Source organism: Portunus trituberculatus, chromosome 40, assembly GCF_017591435.1.
Source record: "Portunus trituberculatus isolate SZX2019 chromosome 40, ASM1759143v1, whole genome shotgun sequence".
Taxonomy (NCBI): Eukaryota; Metazoa; Arthropoda; class Malacostraca; order Decapoda; family Portunidae; genus Portunus; species Portunus trituberculatus.
Genome location: NC_059294.1, coordinates 5,303,796 through 5,322,500, shown reverse-complemented (window position 1 = coordinate 5,322,500; position 18,705 = coordinate 5,303,796). Strand labels below are relative to the sequence as shown.

The 18,705-nt window shown below is 42.7% G+C and overlaps 1 protein-coding gene across 1 annotated transcript in view; it reads right to left on the bottom strand.

Annotated features, from left to right (window-relative positions):
- The window catches only part of LOC123516252 (organic cation transporter protein-like), a 41,521-nt gene that overhangs the window by 3,324 nt on the left and 19,492 nt on the right, over window positions 1-18,705 (bottom strand). Inside the window, 6 exon segments of the mRNA XM_045275483.1 lie at window positions 1-56; window positions 3,680-3,784; window positions 3,786-3,828; window positions 7,482-7,650; window positions 10,122-10,276; window positions 18,230-18,333. The exon segment at window positions 1-56 is cut by the window's left edge and continues 129 nt beyond it. Of these exon segments, the coding sequence (XP_045131418.1) occupies window positions 1-56; window positions 3,680-3,784; window positions 3,786-3,828; window positions 7,482-7,650; window positions 10,122-10,276; window positions 18,230-18,333 (632 nt within the window).

Below are 18,705 nucleotides of genomic sequence, written 5' to 3'. Positions count from 1 at the left end.
TCCCGCAGCGACGACCCGCCTACTGGGTTCTCTTGGCTACACTCACTGTGCTCGGCCTGCGGGAAGAGGAAGAGGAGACGGAGGAGAAAGAGGAGAGTGAGCAAGTACTGTAAGAGAGAAAAATTGCTTGAGCGTCGGGATGAGTTTAAATGAAAGTGAGTGAGTGTACTACATTATTGATTAATTGATAGACAGAGAGAGAGAGAGAGAGAGAGAGAGAGAGAGAGAGAGAGAGAGAGAGAGAGAGAGAGAGAGAGAGAGGAGGAGGAGAGAGGAGAGTGAACAAGTACTATACGAGATAAAAATTGCTTGAGTCTAGATGAAAGTGAGTGAGTGAACTACATTATTGATTGATTGAGAGAGAGAGAGAGAGAGAGAGAGAGAGAGAGAGAGAGAGAGAGAGAGAGAGAGAGAGAGAGAGAGAGAGAGGAGAGAAGAGTGAGGAAGTAGCACTACACGAGGGAGAAATTGCTTGAATGTCAGTGTGAGTCTTCATAAAGTGAGTGAAAGTACTACATTATTGATTGATTATTAGAGAGAGATGATATTGTGTAAGATGATAACAGTGGTAGATTTAATAAGAATGGTGATGATGATGCTTGTCTCTCTCTGTCTAGTTTTCTTTAATTTCTCTTTCGGTTTCTTTCTCCTCTCCGTGTTTATCTGACAAATTTGCCTCGCTGATCTTCTCCCTTTGTTGTTCTTTTTCTTTCTTCGTTTCTTTTCCTTTTTCTCTTTTATCTTCTCATCCCTCCCTTCTTTAAGTTAATTATCGTGCTATCACTGTTCAAAAAGTCTTCTCGTTTTTCTTTTCCTTTTCACTTCTTTGTTAGTAAATTGCATGTTTCATTTCTTCTCACTTATATCTTTTGTTTTCTCTTTTTAACTCTCTTTCACGTCTTTTCTTCTTCAAAATGCTCCTTGTTTCTACACCACCACTACTAATGGTACGTTTTCCTATAATACCACTACTATATACCTCACTAACACCACCATCACTACTGACACATCCCTTCCTACCTAACTACTCACCCTCTTTCCATACTCCCACTTCAACTACCTCAAGGCGCCATGCGGGAGGAGGAATGAGTGAGTATATGTACACGGCATTATTGATTCCTGATAGCCCGCCTGCACCGCCCGATTGGAACTTCGCTGTGAGGAGACGAGGAGGCACTGATAGCAGCCTCCCCTTCTCCTCTACCTTTCCCCAACCTCGCTACCACCGCCAGAACATCCTCCTCTTTCCCTCCTCTTTCCCTTGGTCGTCTCCACCTGTCCGCCCCGAGAGTGGCAGGTAGCAGGCACCGTGAAAACAGGTGATATTGCAAGTAAGGCCCAGGAGGTTATTACACGTTGCGAATGTTCTAATTGCACGTGGAAGTCGAGGCTTGGGCTGGCTGGTGCATGCAAAGAGAGTCAGGTTGGCTGTAATGCTAAAGGTGTGAGTGTAAAGCCACGGTAAAGGTAAATAGTGTAAAATTACATGGGAGTTTAAAAGATAAACAGAAAAGTTAAAGACTGCAGGTGAGCTAAGGAAGGAAGGTATAAGAGAAAAAGGCAGAAATTTTGTGATGTAAAGAAAGATGAAGGTTTAGGAAAGCATTTTAGAGAAGTTAAGAAAAAGGGATATGAAGTAATCAAGGAAAAGATACCCCATTAAAAAAAAGTTGAGGATTGGAAATCGTAAAATAAAAAAATGAAAAGGAAACTAAAAAGCAAAAATAGAGCTAATGTAGAGAAACTTTGGGACGTAAACATGAAGAAAAAAGCAAAGAAAGAGAATATCAAATAGTTTAATGGGAGTTTGAGGGAAGAACCACAACATGAACAGTGAATATTGGGAGTGGATGGACAAACACTTCCTTACAGGGCCGCGGGGAGGGAAGGTGGTCATAGTAATTAGGTGGAGAACTGGAATAGATGAAAAGATTTGAAGTGAAGGGTGGAATTTTCAAGAAAGAGAGAGAGAGAGAGAGAGAGAGAGAGAGAGAGAGAGAGAGAGAGAGAGAGAGAGTGACCTTCCCCAGCCCTCTCTTCTTGTCATAGAGCGAGTCATTATCTACTGAACACGTTATTTTTTGCATCGGTGAATCAAATACCAGGCGTAAAAAATACTTTAATTCAATGCTCGTGTTTTCCCCTCCAATATTTACTTGTTTTGGGGAACGATTGATGGCACTACGGGGATCGAAAACAAAGCATGTGTGTGTGTGTGTGTGTGTGTGTGTGTGTGTGTGTGTGTGTGTTTCACTGTTTGATCTGCGGCAATCTCTGACGAGACAGCCAGACGTTATCCTACGGAACGAGCTCAGAGCTCATTATTTCCGATCCTCGGATAGGCCTGAGACCATACATATGTGTGTGTGTGTGTGTGTGTGTGTGTGTGTGTGTGTGTGTGTGTGTGTGTGTTTCTGTTAATGTGTGTGGCTGTCAAACACACACACACACACACACACACGGCCCGGTAGCTCAGTGGTTAGAGCGCTGGCTTCACAAGCCAGAGGACCGGGGTTCGATTCCCCGGCCGGGTGGAGATATTTGGGTGTGTCTCCTTTCACGTGTAGCCCCTGTTCACCTAGCAGTGAGTAGGCACGGGATGTAAATCGAGGAGTTGTGACCTTGTTGTCCCGGTGTGTGGTGTGTGCCTGGTCTCAGACCTATCCGAAGATCGGAAACAATGAGCTCTGAGCTCTTTCCGTAGGGTAACGTCTGGCTGTCTCGTCAGAGACTGCAGCAGATCAAACAGTGAATTACACACACACACACACACACACACACACGTACAAAACCACGACAGCCTCACAACTCCGACTGCTGTCTCCTTTTTGGCCTTCGACGACGCAAAACTTCTTGAATCGACAAATATTTCACGTGCAGCCAATTCAAGGAGAACACATAAAAAAGCTTAGCCTGACAATGAGAATTTGGAAGTGAATGGCTTTGTGAGGGTTTGAAGAGAAGGAGGAGGAAGAGGAGGATGAGAAGAAAGGAAAGACGGAGGCAGAAGAAGAAGAAGAATAGGAAGAGTAGAAGGAGGAGGAAGAAGAGATTAATTAAGAGGTAAAAGGCTAATTCTGAGATGAAATAATTCGTCTTAACCTAATATCAGAGTTTATAAATGAAGAAGTACGGTGCTAAGCGATATAGGAAGAAAAAAACAATGTAGACAATGTAGTGAAGTGGTGTGAAATATCTGAGAGAGGAGCAAAAAGGAGGTAAATTTTATGACAACTACGAGGGAAGAAGAAGAAGAAGAAGAAGAAGAAGAAGAAGAAGAAGAAGAAGAAGAAGAAGAAGAAGAAGAAGAAGAAGAAGAAGAAGAAGAAGAGGAAGAAGTAAGATATGATGACGAGGGAACAAGGAGTGAAGTGAAGGAGGTATGAAGGTCTTACAGGGGAATAGAAGAGTCCTCTCACCTCTTACCTGCTCTCACCGGGATTAGTGCATTAGTGACAATGTGTGCCCAGGTGATAAGAGGATTCTGCATCTCTCTCTCTTTCTCTCTCTCTCTCTCTCTCTCTCTCTCTCTCTCTCTCTCTCTCTCTCTCTCTCTCTCTCTCTCTCTCTCTCTCTCTCTCTCTCTCTCTCTCTCTCTCTCTCTATATATATATATATATATATATATATATATATATATATATATATATATATATATATATATCTCTCTCTCTCTTACCTGGGCTTTCATCTGTGTGAGGGCTGAGAGGAGCCACGTAGAGTCAAAAGTCTTGCTGCTGTTCCACCTTGCCGCCTTCTGCAGCTCCCTCTCCGCCTCCTGACCACCGCCCGTTCTGCAGCAGCCACCGCGGGGACTCCGGCAGGATACTGGACACACACACGCACACACGCACAGGAAGGCAAAGATAGTGTGTTAGTAGTGTCGGATTTCTATAATATGTGTGTGTGTGTGTGTGTGTGTGTGTGTGTGTGTGTGTGTGTGTGTGTGTGTGTGTGTGTGTCTCTCTCTCTCTCTCTCTCTCTCTCTCTCTGTGTGTGTGTGTGTGTGTGTGTATGTACTCGTCTGTCCGTCTGTCTCTGTGTCTGTCCCGGGAGTTACGTCATCCCTTTCCTCACCAAAGCGCTCCACTCATCCTCTTTTCGCTTTAAAGGCTGTCAGGAGAGAGTCAGCGTGCGCTCAGCCCAGGATATTCCGGCCCGCCCTCATAATAGCGGGAATAATACATAGCCGAGCGAGCACTAAAGCCTCCTGCATAACAATACATCATGACACTGCCTCGGTAAACAATGGCACGGGAGCGGGGCATAAAACAAGGCACACTGCAGCGGTTCCACAATGCACAGGCCAACCACTCATGTTCATTTCCCTATACTGGATCTATTCTGGCCGGCCACGCTAATTCTGCCAAGTTTATCTCAGTTTTTCGATACAGATTTCAACCTTTCTTAACTTACGTCAGTCTGCGTCACCCTGTCTTAGCCTACGTCAGATTATGTCAGGTTACGTTAGCTTACTTTAGTTAATCTCATTCTACGTCAGTCTGCCCAAATCTGTCTCAGCCTCATTGTTCTTCATCCTCTACGCCTGAGTCTTCACGTCCTTCTCTTCCTTCTCCCTTTAACTGCCACTCACTGCACACACTCGACCATTTTCTGTTTGTGTGTGTGTGTGTGTGTATGAAGTCACGCCTCAACACAAACTACCCAAGAGTGGGAATCACAGAAGACTTGACGTCGAGGGCCTTACAAAAGCACTGCAGGAGATAGCACCCCCGGACTTCGCGGTGGACGGCGTGACAGTGGATGTAGACAAGGCTGTTACAGAGGGATGCCGGACTATCATGGACACTGCGGCCACATTTACTCTGCACCACTCGGAGATGCAACATGAGTGGGACGAAACACATCCAAGGTGGAAAAACTTGTTGGACTCCAAGGATAGTAAACTTATTTGGAAATCAATAAACTGGAAAGGAGGAGTTGAACAAGAAAGAGCTGAACAGCCTAAGGATGAGCAATTTAAAGTGCCTTTTGAAAATTTATTAAACCCTCCTAATATGCAAATAATTGAAGACGATACTATTACAAATGCTCCTTATATACCAGTGTTGGACGATCCGTTTACGGTTAGTGAGTTAGATGAAGCAGTGAGCAGTTTGAACATGAATAAAAGTTACAGTGGTATATGCCCTGGCGTAATTAAAAGCTTGCCCGTATCGTGGTTTTTATTCATATTGGCAATAATAAACTTGGTACTCATAGGTTGTTGGTACCCATTATCTTGGTGTTATAGCAAGTTGGTATTGTTATTCAAATCAGGAGACTCTTTAATATGTAACAACTACAGAGGAATTAGTATAATGGACACCCTTGCGAAGATATATGATGTAATGTTACTTAATAGATTAAAGCTTTGGTGCACCATTGATAAATGTCAAGCGGGAGCACAGAAAGGCAGAGATTGCATAGAGCAAATCATGACGTTAAGACTACTTTGTGATTATGCATTATTTAAAAAGTTAAAATTATATGTATTATTCATTGATTTTACCAAAGCTATAAAGGTAATTGAGCGTCTCAAGGATTTAGGTTGTGGCAGAGTAATGTTGCGGGCAATCATGGCAATGTATAAATCTACTAAGAATATTCTTAATTCAGCGGTATTGGACGCATCAATTGGAGTTCGCCAGGGGGCTCCCTCGAGTTGTTTATTATTTGTTCTTTACATTAATGAGATGGTGAAGATGTTGAAAAGAACTATACCAACGGACGGGTGTCTAGGTAGTTTGCACACGCTACTACTGATGGACGATGCTGTAATACTATCTACCAGTCGAGAAATGTGTTTAAGGAAATTTGAAATTGTATGTCGTTTGTGTAGAGAGAGTGGTATGGTAATTAACGAGAAGAAGACGAAGTTTTTTGTTATTAATGGGGAGGACTGTGATAAATCCTGTTTAACAAGTGAAGGCACGAGCGTGAACTATGCCACCAGGTATTTGTACCTCGGGGCATGGTTCATTGACACGGCTAAATTGGACGAGATATTGAGACTAAATGAAGCCTCGAGTGAAGCTGTTGTAAATAAGTTCTCTATCTTCTGTGCCAGTAATACTCAAATGCCATTTATTTACAAAAGTACAGTGTTTGAAGCGGCAGTGATGAGTTCTTTACTTTACAGTTCAGAAACATGGTTAAGAAAAAATACAAAAGTACTGGAAAAACAATATAATAGACTAGTGAAATGTCTGCTTGGTGTTAGGAAAAACACGAGCATGAATCTCTGTATGATAGAGGCAGATATCCTCCTGTACAACATCTCATTGAAAAGAAAAGATATAAGTTTATTACAAGAAAGCATGGAAACATAGATATGGAACAACCGTACCACTTTGTATATAACCTTTGTAGAGAAGCAAACACACCTGGTTTTCGTTTCATAGAAAGATCCCTTTTGTGGAACAGTAATGAAAATCCATTAAATAACATTGAGACCTATGTTCGGGAAAGAGCGGCAGGTGCAACGAAGTTAACAACATATACCACAGAACTGAACCCCTCAATGACAGTGCATCAAGTGTATCGGACAATGAAATTCATCCCTGACTATAAACGTGAATCTTTCACTAGACTTAGACTCATGTCCCACAGTCTTAGGATAGAGGTAGGGAGGTGGAGCCGCACACCAACAGATCAACGTGTGTGTCAATGTGATGGACAACAGGTACAGACAGAACAGCATGTGATGATACACTGTCCACTTTCTGCCCAATATCGTGTACAATTCCTTATGTTAACCTTTACAAGTATCACTGATCTACTCAGTGAAAATGTTTATATAGGTGAACTATGTGACTATGTATTTAAAGTGTTTAATTTGTACACATGAACCTTAATGTATATGAAATATGTAACCTCTTTTTACATAAACAGAAAATCGCCCCTTACAAGATTATTGAAAATATTTTTAATTTTGGACAAAATGTAAGTTTAAATATTTGTTCTTTGTTCTTTGTTCATGTAATTTTGTTTTGTCAATAAATTTACTAACTAACTGTGTGTGTGTGTGTGTGTGTGTGTGTGTGTGTGTGTGTGTGTGTGTGTGTGTGTGTGTGTGTAATTCACCACGGTGCCTGCTGGTTACCCAGCCAGTCTTCCCCATTACGGAGCGAGCTCAGAGCTCATAGACCGATCTTCGGGTAGGACTGAAACCACAACACACTCCACACACCGGGAAAGCGAGGCCACAACCCCTCGAGTTACATCCCGTACCTATTTACTGCTAGGTGAACAGGGGCTACACATTAAGAAGCTTGCCCATTTGCCTCGCCGCTTTCCGTGTGTCTGTGTGCGTGTGTGTGTGTGTGTGTGTGTGTGTGTGTGTGTGTGTGTGTGTGTGTGTGTGTGTGTGTGTGTGTAAATATACATACGCACATTTTAAGCTTCACTTTTCAAATATCCTATGAATTATTTGAATTTCACAATACTTTTGCTCGTCACGGAAGACATCACATACTCACATAGTGTTAGAGATGAGGAGGATGACGGGTACGGAGATAGCCAGATGGAGATGCCGCCAGTCCCTCACCAGGTAGGCGACACCCGGCAGCAGCATGTTACCGAGGGCGAACGGCACAGAGAACATGATGCCCACCAAACCCCGGTGACGCATGCTGCTCGCCTCCACAGCTGTCAGCACCAAGGAAGGGAGTCAGGGCGGTGTACGAGGGGCAAAGGACAACAAGAAAAAGGCGAGGGGAAGACAAAGAGGCAAAAAAAAAAAGACTGTGATGGAAAGAAAGAGAGGGATCGAGAAGGAGCAAGGGAAGGGGACTGTAAAGACGATACTGTCCAGAGGCAACAGGCGTTAGGTTCAGAGGCAGTGGGTGAGACTCAGTGGGGAATAATGGAGTGAAACAAGGAGTGGAGTTTCCCAGAGAGGCGAGGAGGCCGAGGCTTCACAAGGCAGGGGACGAAAAGACAAGGTGAAGGGAAAATAGATGAGGAGAAACTGTGAAAGTTTGGTAGGAGGCAGAGGGCAAACGATGGGAGTCAGAGAAGACTGAGGAGGTCAGGGTGGGAAATGCTGACATCTACTGCAGAAAGATTGTACTAAGGCTATTCTGAAACGCTTTGCTCTCTCACCTTCACTACTTTCCAAAGGCTTTAATTTAAAATACTCGTGTTTTCACAAGTATTTTTTTTTTTTTATGGTTCTGGTGATGGATTGGTAAGCTTTCTAGTTTATCAAAAGGAGAAACTGTCTTGAAAACCAGGCTAGTCGTTTCTGTGGCCTTGGAAAATCGTTATGTTAAGAAAGTAAGGCGTTTCTAAATACCAGCGTAAGACAGACCCGCGAGAATATGCAGTGTCAAACTTTGATGAAAAATTTGAATACCTGCAAATGTTACGCAGAAAAAAGGTAACCGATAGACAGGTGGTGTTAAATAATCAGTATTTAGAACAGAGAGAAGAAAAAAAACTGTTCTCCTTTTATGAAACCGAAGGAAGACTGCGTGAAAGTCAATGCCAATAGAATACATTATTTGGAAACAACAAAATGCTTACAATTCTCTCTCTCTCTCTCTCTCTCTCTCTCTCTCTCTCTCTCTCTCTCTCTCTCTCTCTCTCTCTCTCTCTCTCTCTCTCTCTCTCTCTCTCTCTCTCTCTCTCTCTCTCTCTCTCTCTCTCTCTCTCTCTCTCTCTCTCTCTCTCTCTCTCTCTCTCTCTCTCTCTCTCTCTCTCTCTCTCTCTCTCTCTCTCTCTCTCTCTCTCTCTCTCTCTCTCTCTCTCTCTCTCTCTCTCTCTCTCTCTCTCTCTCTCTCTCTCTCTCTCTCTCTCTCTCTCTCTCTCTCTCCGTTACATGTCCTGCCCGCGCTTGACTTTCAAATGAGAGAGAGAGAGAGAGAGAGAGAGAGAGAGAGAGAGAGAGAGAGAGAGAGAGAGAGAGAGAGAGAGAGAGAGAGAGAGAGAGAGAGAGAGAGAGAGAGAGAGAGAGAGAGAGAGAGAGAGAGAGAGAGAGAGAGAGAGAGAGAGAGAGAGTTCACGGGAAAAGATTTAAGAATGAAATGCTAAAAGACCAAATGAGAGGCTGGAAGTTTAGCAGAAAGGCCAATAGAGATGAAGAGATCTAGTCGTGGAGGCTTTAGGTTACTCGTATTGAAGAACTAAACATTCAGACGAGTAGAAAGAGAGGACAAAACTGTGAACTGGAAGAACAAGGCAATGAGTCGGAGGGACGAAGGTTGAAATATATAGAGAGACGCTCCACTGACCTCTGGGGCCTTGGATTACGTGAAGGAGATGAGACAATTTGAATGGACGGAGATTTGATCCTGACGAAATCCACTGACCACCAACCTTTCCCTTCTTTTAGAGTCGAAAAAAAACGGTTGAATATTCCAACATTTCAATTTTCCAGTTGTGCTTCCCTTCTAAATATTCACACCACCTTGTCTGTCTTCTCTTTTCTCTGATCTAAAGCTTGTCCTTCCCCTCTACTATTTCTCTAATTCATTCAGGTATTTTAAATTCTACTCCCTCTCTTCTTTCCTCTTTATTCGGGCAGCTTCAACTTCTGCACTCTCTCTATTCATGGCACGCTTTTGTAATGCTTAGAAGTCTTTTTTGTCGTCATGCTTCCTACATCCTCATTGCTTCTTTATCTGCTGCAGTGTTTCGAGAAAATTGCATACATACTCTTGCTGTCATTATACACGTCATTAGGTTTGTCAGTGTCTCCTCGTCCGTGTAGCAGTGAGGACACACTTACATGCTCATTAGTTACTTGTAAGGCTCTCGTATTACAGGCGCTATTGCTGTTTATTCCTCTGAAAGCGAATGATCCTCCTCTCTTCTCCACCAACCAACAGTTGCGTCTCGTTCAAACTCAGTGGGATTAGAGTGAGGTTAGGTTAGGTAAGGTCATGGTAGGTTAGGTTAGATTAAGTTATCTTCGTGTACGTTAAGTTAGAGTAGATTAGGACAGGTTAGGTTAAGTTAGGTTAGTTTAGGTTATGGTAAGATCGGTAGGTGGGTTTGCGTTTCTTATTTTTATGATGCTCTTATGTTTTGGACAGGAGAAAACACTGAAAACAACAACAGCAGCAATAAAAATGACAACAACAGCAACAGCAACACCAAAATACTTCTGTTCTTACCCAGTATGTAGGAAGCTTGATAGACGATGGTGCCGGTGAAGGCCATGACGAGGCGGCACACGAGGAAGAGCGGGTAGGAGGGAGCCACGGACCCAAGCACAGAGACCACGATAAACGCCCACAGCGCACCGCTCATCAGCCTCTTCCGCCCGAACCTGCAGTGCAAATTGGTAAGGTTCCACTAATTAAGCGACATCTAGTTACCTGGAGAGAGAGAGAGAGAGAGAGAGAGAGAGAGAGAGAGAGAGAGAGAGAGAGAGAGAGAGAGAGAGAGAGAGAGAGAGAGAGAGAGAGAGAGAGAGAGAGAGAGAGAGAGAGAGAGAGAGAGAGAATATGTAGTGTGTGTCAGTGAGTAGTCTTGGAAATTAAAGAAACAGTCAGTTAGTCAGTCAGTCAGTCAGTTAGTTAGTTAGTTAGTGAGTGAGTGAAGTAGTGAATAAGTTGTACAGCAAGTAAGAAAGTATGTTAAGGGGTGGAACATTTAAGAACATGACCTTCTAACACTTTTCGTTAAATTATCTGAAAAAAAAAACAATCAAGAAAAACCTCCAGTGATCGGCTGGCGGAGAAAGTAAATCGTATTCCAAAAAATTTACTGTTTGCTCTATTTAGACTTTTAAATAGTAGAGCCTCTCACTAAATGGAGACTCACCATTTCAGGAGAGGGATTATTCTCTCTCTCTCTCTCTCTCTCTCTCTCTCTCTCTCTCTCTCTCTCAAACACTCAAACACACACACACACACACACACACACACACACACACACACACACACACACACACACACACACACACACACACACACACACACACACACACACACACACACACACACACACACACACACACACACACACACACACACAAACGCCAGGTTCCAAATTTACAATATCATGCAAATCTTTCTGGTACTGTGCCTCAAATTTATGCGCGTCGGCCAGTCAGCGGGAACACTGACCAATTACGCCGTGAAAGGCCTCGGCTAATGGAGAAATGAGTGAGGGACAAACCTAATGACGCCCTCCATTCTCCTCTCCCTTTACTCTGAACTGTTGCTTCCACTTAGGTGACTTTTTGCCCTTAAAATCTCCATCCATAATGTTTTGTTGAATTAGTCAAAGTCTGTGAATTTATAATGAGGTTAACCCCTTCAGTATCATAACGCGTTTCCATATTCATTCTGCTTACTATTTAGCGAGTTTATACACCTTCAGAAACTTATGTGAGAATTAGAATAATGAAAACTCTGGCCATTAATCTTCTGACATCTATAGACTCCTCCTAATGTAAATAAAACTGTCTAATCATATTCGAAACTCAAGATAACAATATAAAAGTCTTTTTGATGTGGAGAAATGGAAGGCTGGCGAGGGCAATGTCTATTGACAAGCTGAGCGACACACACACACACACACACACACACACACACACACACACACACACACACACACACACACACACGACTCTTTTGTCGTGTTTGTTCCTACACTGTGGTGAAGGAATGTCAGGCGTATCACTTAACGAGCGTATCACGGGACATTCAGGGCTCGGAGGATGCCTCTCAAAAGGCCGTGCTAGGTAGGAAGGAGTTGAAGGAAGTTACGACGCTAGAGTTAGTTAGCATCTTTACACTCTTATCCCTAGTGGCGGTTAGGCCCGTATACAGGAACATTTCACTGCCTCACCTCGAATGTTTTCATAGGCCACAAAGATGATTACCAGGGTTTTCACATATGCTTCTCTTGTTGATGGTATAGAATCTTTGTTTATCTTTTTTTTTTTTTATTATGAGCTATAGCGCTTGTGGGTTCAGTAGGAGTATAGGAATAGCTGTTCAGCTTCCACCCATTAGCGGCGCAGGCAAATATATTTGAAATGGTACCCATTTTAGGGCCCATATCACCACCCAAGCACATCTTTGTTGTAAGGTAATTACATCTCCACCTAGAAACTGGGCATCATGGTGACTTTAAAGCACTCTACAAATGACAAAGCATCAGGGCGGTACGTGGTGGGATAAGAACATACGAGTGGACGTCTGCCTGATCCCACGCTCACCACCTTATCCACTACGCCAGTGTTCTTCAACCTTTTCTAAGATCATGCACCCTTCCGGGAGCTCTTGAAAAATTCATGTACCCTAGCGCCGTCGACAAAAAAAAAAAAAAAAAAAAAAAAAAAATCACATTGTTTTTTATTTTTAAGACCGAAAATATATAAATAAAAGTATTAGGTCTCTATTTTAAATATAAAAAATAGCTACTTGGTCCTAAACAATTATATAGGTGGTAACTGTATAATAAAACAATATAATTATATGTGTATACCTTTTGTATTTCTATTTTTAAATGTACAAATAATGTGATTTTTCAAATGGTTTGAAAAAAAAATACAAATGGAATATCACATTGTATACACACAAGTTATAAAACAGCAAATTAAAAAGGTTTTATATTCAGTGGCTGGGTTGCTGCTGCATTGTTCCAACAATCTTTTCAAAGCGAGGTTTTATTTCACTTTCCAGTGCCCCCCTCATCAGAGAATCCACATCTTGTAACTGGTTTCGCTTTTTTGTTTTAATATCCACCAGATTAGAGAAGCCTTTCTCTGCCAGATATGTTGTTGGCATCCGCACTAGATAAGTCATGGCCATTCGTGCAAGTTCTTGGTACTCTGGAATTCCTAAAAGTGAGCACCAGAAATCTCCATAGTAGGAGAATTCATGGAATGATGACTTCTGTGCAAAATCAGTGGACAGTTCTAGCAAAGTAGGTGTCAATGATTCCAGATTGGCTAATCTGGTATTAGCTGAGACAAAGGGGTTCACAATCCACATACATTCTTCGAGTGCTCTTGCCTCTTGATCAGGGAAATAGATACTAAACTTCTTTTCCAGACTGTCCAGATGAAAAATAACAAAATCCTTAATATTTTCTTCCAGCGAAGGAGATAGCACTTCCCAGTTGCACTCTTTCAAGAACTGATCAAGGAAGGAGAAACTACCGAAGTCCTTAGTTTCAACTTTTCTTTTCCATAACCCAATCTTTAACTTGAAAGCTTCAATCTTGCCAGTGACATCAAAAATATCCCCACCAAAGCCTTGAAGGGATAGGTTTAATTGATTCAGTTTCTCAAAGATAGAAGCCATGTATGATCCATCCTATAAGTGCCCTGAAAATAATTATATAATCATAATGCACCCAGTCTGGTACTTCTCGCCGTCTACATGCCACAAACACAAATTAACTCATATTCAAGACATTGTGACATGTGTGGATAGGTGAATGGAAGGAAACACGACACGGGTATGTACTGTACAAGTGTACATCAGAGTTAATTTCCCGAGTATTTTCGTTGTTGCTTCTTCAGGGGAAAGAAGCAACAGCGAAATTAAATGAGAAATTGTCTGATCTGCATACCCGTGTTTCCTTCCATCCACCTATCATTATTTACTACTCACCAATATACGAGCGATTTTGAGTGGTTAAGTCGGGAGTCAACTTGACTGTGCGTCCGAAGGAACGTGAAGGTAGAATGAGGGTAGCACTGTACTGAGTGTATACCTCTACTACCAGCGCCAGTGACACGTCTAATACCAGTACACCGCCGCAGGCCCGCAAGCTGCAATGTTGCCAACCCGTGAGGCGCGAATTGTGTCACAAAACCCGTCGTGAAAAGTACCTATACCAAATTCCTCATACTTTTCCCCACACTTTGGGGCAGTATCTGCCTATCTGGGGAATGGCTCTTTATACTGTGTATAGTAACTATAGTTAATACTGAGTGTAATATACTAATATAATACACATATTTTTAATACTATAATCTCAATTTAAATTAATTTCTTACATTACACTTACAATTTTCTTCCTAAAACACCTTTTCGTAGTGTGCATTCTTGTACACACTAGCCTTGTCATGTACCCCTCCATGTACCCCATTATTTCCATGTACCCTTTGAAAAAAATCATGCACCCTGGGGTGCACCATGCACCCAGGTTGACTATCACTGCACTACGCCACCGTCTTTCTGATCTGTTACTTAGACAGTACAAACACCCTTAAAAACCATCATGGAATCAACTAGAGCCTCTTGAAGTAATGGAGGCACGGCGCAGATATGTTTCAGAATACTGTTTTCAAAGGCCACAGAGATGATTAGCGGAGATTTCACTTGTTCTCTTGTAGATAATATATGATGTTTTGTTAATTTGTCACTCAAATCGTACAAACAACATTATAAACCATCGTAACATCAAGCCTCTTGAATTAATGGAGGTACGATGCAGAGGTGTTTCAAAATACATGCCTAAAACTCGAGAACGCTACCTGTTTCTGTTTCCCGCTCTTTCTGCGACTTTTAACTGTTTGAAGAACGAGTGGGACATCAAGATAACACGGGAACTAAGTGAACCAAACCATTTAAAACTTTTCCATTGATTTTTTTCTTATTCTCTTTCATTTTATCTATTTTTTTATTTTACTATTTATTTACTTATCCTTTTTAATGGATAAAGAAAAGAGCTGCGATTAAGAGTGTATCTATTATATTCTTGAGATCTAATAGCACTAGTTCAGGAGGTGCTGTGAACCTTCCATTAAAGCTAGTTGTGATCTCGTTGAATGTTTCCCTTTGTGTCTCACAACTCAAGGGGGCAGTCACAGCCTACCCTCTAAAGACAACTCTCCTTCTTCACACAAAACTACATGCACTTACCACACATACACCCTTCACTCCAAATCAAAATTTAAAAGAAAAATGGGACCCGAAATAAACAACGCCTCGGAGTCCCCTTCTGGGGAGGGGACCAAAAATGTCCCCAGGTCGGACACCTCTCCTGTTGAAGACCACAAATGCCTTGACACCTCCCTCAACTTTTTCTACATTAACTTCTGCAACATTCGCGGTCTTAGATCTAATTTTCAATCTGTGGAACACCACCTCTCCTCTACTAAACCTCATCTTCTTTTCCTCACCGAAACACAGCTGTCTGAGGCAACTGACAGTAGCCCTTCTCTGTTCCCTCCTACTTTCTCTATTCTCATTTTCATTCCAAAGCTGGATGTTGCGTCTATGTACGCAACGACTTAACTTGCTCTCGTGCCCACGCTCTTGAGTCTTCCGAATTTTCCACCATCTGGCTACGACTTAACAGTCACTCTCAAACTAAATTCATCTGTGCTGTTTATCTCTCCCTAACTCTTCTGACTATAGTAATTTCTTCGACTACTTAACTTCTAAAGTGGAGCACATTCTGTCCCTCTACCCTTTCGCTGAGATTTCCATTCTTGGAGATTTCAATGTTCACCACCAGCTTTGGCTTTCCTCTCCTTCACTGACCACCCTGGTGAACTAGCCTTCAACTTTGCTATCCTCCATGACCTAGAGCAACTGGTGCAACACCCTACTCGTATTCCTGACCGTCTTGGAGACACGCCCAACATTCTTGATCTCTTCCTCACCTCTAACCCTTCTGCTTATGCTGTCACCCTTTCATCTCCGTTGGGCTCCTCCGATCACAATCTCATTTCTGTATCTTGTCCTATTTTTCCAATCCCTCCGCAGGATCCCCAAAGCGAAGGTGCCTCTGGCGTTTTGCCTCTGCCAGTTGGGGGGACCTGAGGAGGTATTATGCTGATTTTCCTGGAATGATTATTGCTTCCGTGTCAGAGACCCATCTCTTTGTGCTGAACGCATAACAGAGGTGTTAGTATCTGGCATGGAGGCGTACATTCCTCATTCTTTTCTCAACCTAAACCTTCTAAACCTTGGTTTAACTCAGCCTGTTCTCGTGCTATACATGATAGAGAGGTTGCCCACAAAAGGTACTTGAGCCTTCCATCTCCTGAATCTCATGCACTTTATATCTCTGCCCGGAATCATGCCAAGTCTGTTCTTCAACTTGCCAAACACTCTTTCATAAATAGGAAATGTCAAAATCTTTCAAACTCAAACTCTCCTCGTGACTTCTGGCATCTAGCCAAAAACATCTCAAATAACTTCACTTCTTCATCTTTCCTCCTTTATTTCATCCTGATGGCACCACTGCCATCTCTTCTGTCTCTAAAGCTGAACTCTTTTCTCAAACCTTTGCTCACAACTCCACCTTGGACGATTCTGGGCTTGTCCTCCTCTCCTCCTCCCTCTGACTATTTCATGTCTACAATCAAAATTCTTCGTAATGATGTTTTCCATGCCCTTGCTGGCCTAAACCCTCGGAAGGCTTATGGACCTGATGGGGTCCCTCCTATTGTTCTCAAAAACTGTGCTTCTGTGCTTGCACCTTGCCTGGCCAAACTCTTCCAACTTTGTCTATCGACTTCTACCTTTCCTTCCTGCTGGAAGTTCGCCTACATTCAGCCTGTTCCTAAAAAGGGTGACCGTTCTAACCCCTCAAACTACCGTCCTATAGCTTTAATCTCTTGCTTGTCTAAAGTTTTGAATCTATCCTGAATAGGAAGATTCTCAAACATCTGTCACTTCACAATCTTCTGTCTGATCGCCAGTATGGCTTCCGTCAAGGTCGCTCTACTGGTGATCTTCTGGCTTTCCTTACTGAGTCTTGGTCATCCTCTTTTAGAGATTTCGGTGAAACTTTTGCTGTTGCGTTAGACATATCAAAAGCTTTTGATAGAGTCTGGCATAAAGCTTTGATTTCAAAACTGCCCTCCTACGGCTTCTATCCTTCTCTCTGCAACTTTATCTCAAGTTTCCTTTCCGACCGCTCTATTGCTGCTGTGGTAGACGGCTACTGTTCTTCTCCTAAACCTATTAATAGTGGTGTTCCTCAGGGTTCTGTCCTGTCACCCACTCTCTTTCTATTATTCATTAATGACCTTCTTAACCAAACTTCTTGCCCTATCCACTCCTACGCTGATGATACCACCCTACATCTTTCCACGTTCTTTCAGAGACGTCCAACCCTTCAGGAAATCAACAGATCACGCGGGGACGCCACGGAACGCCTGACTTCCGATCTTTCTAAGATTTCCGATTGGGGCAGAGAAAATCTAGTAGTTTTCAATGCCTCAAAACTCAATTCCTCCATCTATCAACTCGACACAACCTTCCAGACAACTATCCCTCTTCTTCAATGACACTCAACTGTCTCCTCTTCCACAATGAATATCCTCGGTCTGTCCTTTGCTCATAATCTTAACTGGAAACTTCACATCTCATCTCTTGCTAAAACAGCTTCTATGAAATTAGGTGTTCTGAGGCGTCTCCGACAGTTTTTCTCGCCCTCCAACTGCTTACTCTGTATAAGGGCCTTATCCGTCCCTGTATGGAGTACTCTTCGCATGTTTGGGGGTTCCAGTCACACAGCTTTGCTTGATAGGGTGGAATCGAAAGCTCTTCGTCTCATCAACTCCCTCCTCTGACTAACTGTCTTCAGTCTCTTTCTCACCGCCGAAATGTTGCATCCCTTTCTATATTTTATCGCTATTTTCATGGTAACTGTTCTACTGATCTTGCTAACTGCATGCCTCCCCTCCTCCTGCGGCCACGCTGCACAAGGCTTTCTTCTTCCTCTCATCCCTATTCTGTCCAACTCTCTAATGCAAGAGTTAACCAGTACGCTCAATCATTCATCCCTTTCACTGGTAAACTCTGGAACTCCCTCCCTGCATCTGTATTTCCGAATTCCTACAACTTGTTTTCTTTTAAGAGGAAGGTATCGAGGCATTTGCTCCCCTAATTCTGGCTGACGGTTTTGGCACTTTTTGAAGTCTTTGGAGAGCCAGCGCTCAAGTGGGCCTTTTTCTAACTTTCTTTTTTTTGCCCTTGGCTGGCCCTCTTCCATACGTAAAAAAAAAAAAAAAAAAAAAAAAATCTTCGTTTTTGATGTGTCTGATTTTAACTAACCTCCTTTACACGATAAACAAGAAGTGGAATGGGAAAAGTCCCTCTCTGTTTGTATACGTGTATTTCTGACTCTGTTTGTTTTGTTAGTGAATCTGTTTGAGTGCAAGAGAGAGAGAGAGAGAGAGAGAGAGAGAGAGAGAGAGAGAGAGAGAGAGAGAGAGAGAGAGAGAGGAGATAAAGTGTAGTGTAGTGGTACTGGTGGTGGTGGTGGCGAGAAAGAGGAAGGAGAAAGAAAGAATTACCTGTCACTGAAGTATCCTCCGAGGGGCGCCCCGAAGAAGTAGCCGACCATGAAGATGCTCTGGCTGAGGGAGCGTAGGTGTTCCCTCCCACACACCAACTCCCACTGCAACAAGGACAACACCTCGACAGTCCACCAACCAGCCACTGCGTCTTGTTCAAACTCAAGAGGGTTAGATTGAAGTTAGGTTAGGTTAGGTGAGGTTAAATTGGGTTAGGGTAAGGTAGGTTAGGCTAGGTAGGTTACGGTAAGATAGGTTAGATTAAGTTCGTGTAGGTTAGGTTAGGTTAAGTTAGATTACTTTAGGGATAAATTACTTTAGGTTAGGTTAGCTTAGATTTGGTTAGTGTAAGTTGGATTAGGTCAGGTTTGGTTAGGTTTGGATAGGATAGGTTAGGTTAAGTTAGGTGAGTTATGGGTTAGGTTAGGTTAGGTTAGATTAGTTAGGTTAAGTTAGACTAGGTTATGAAGAGCAGG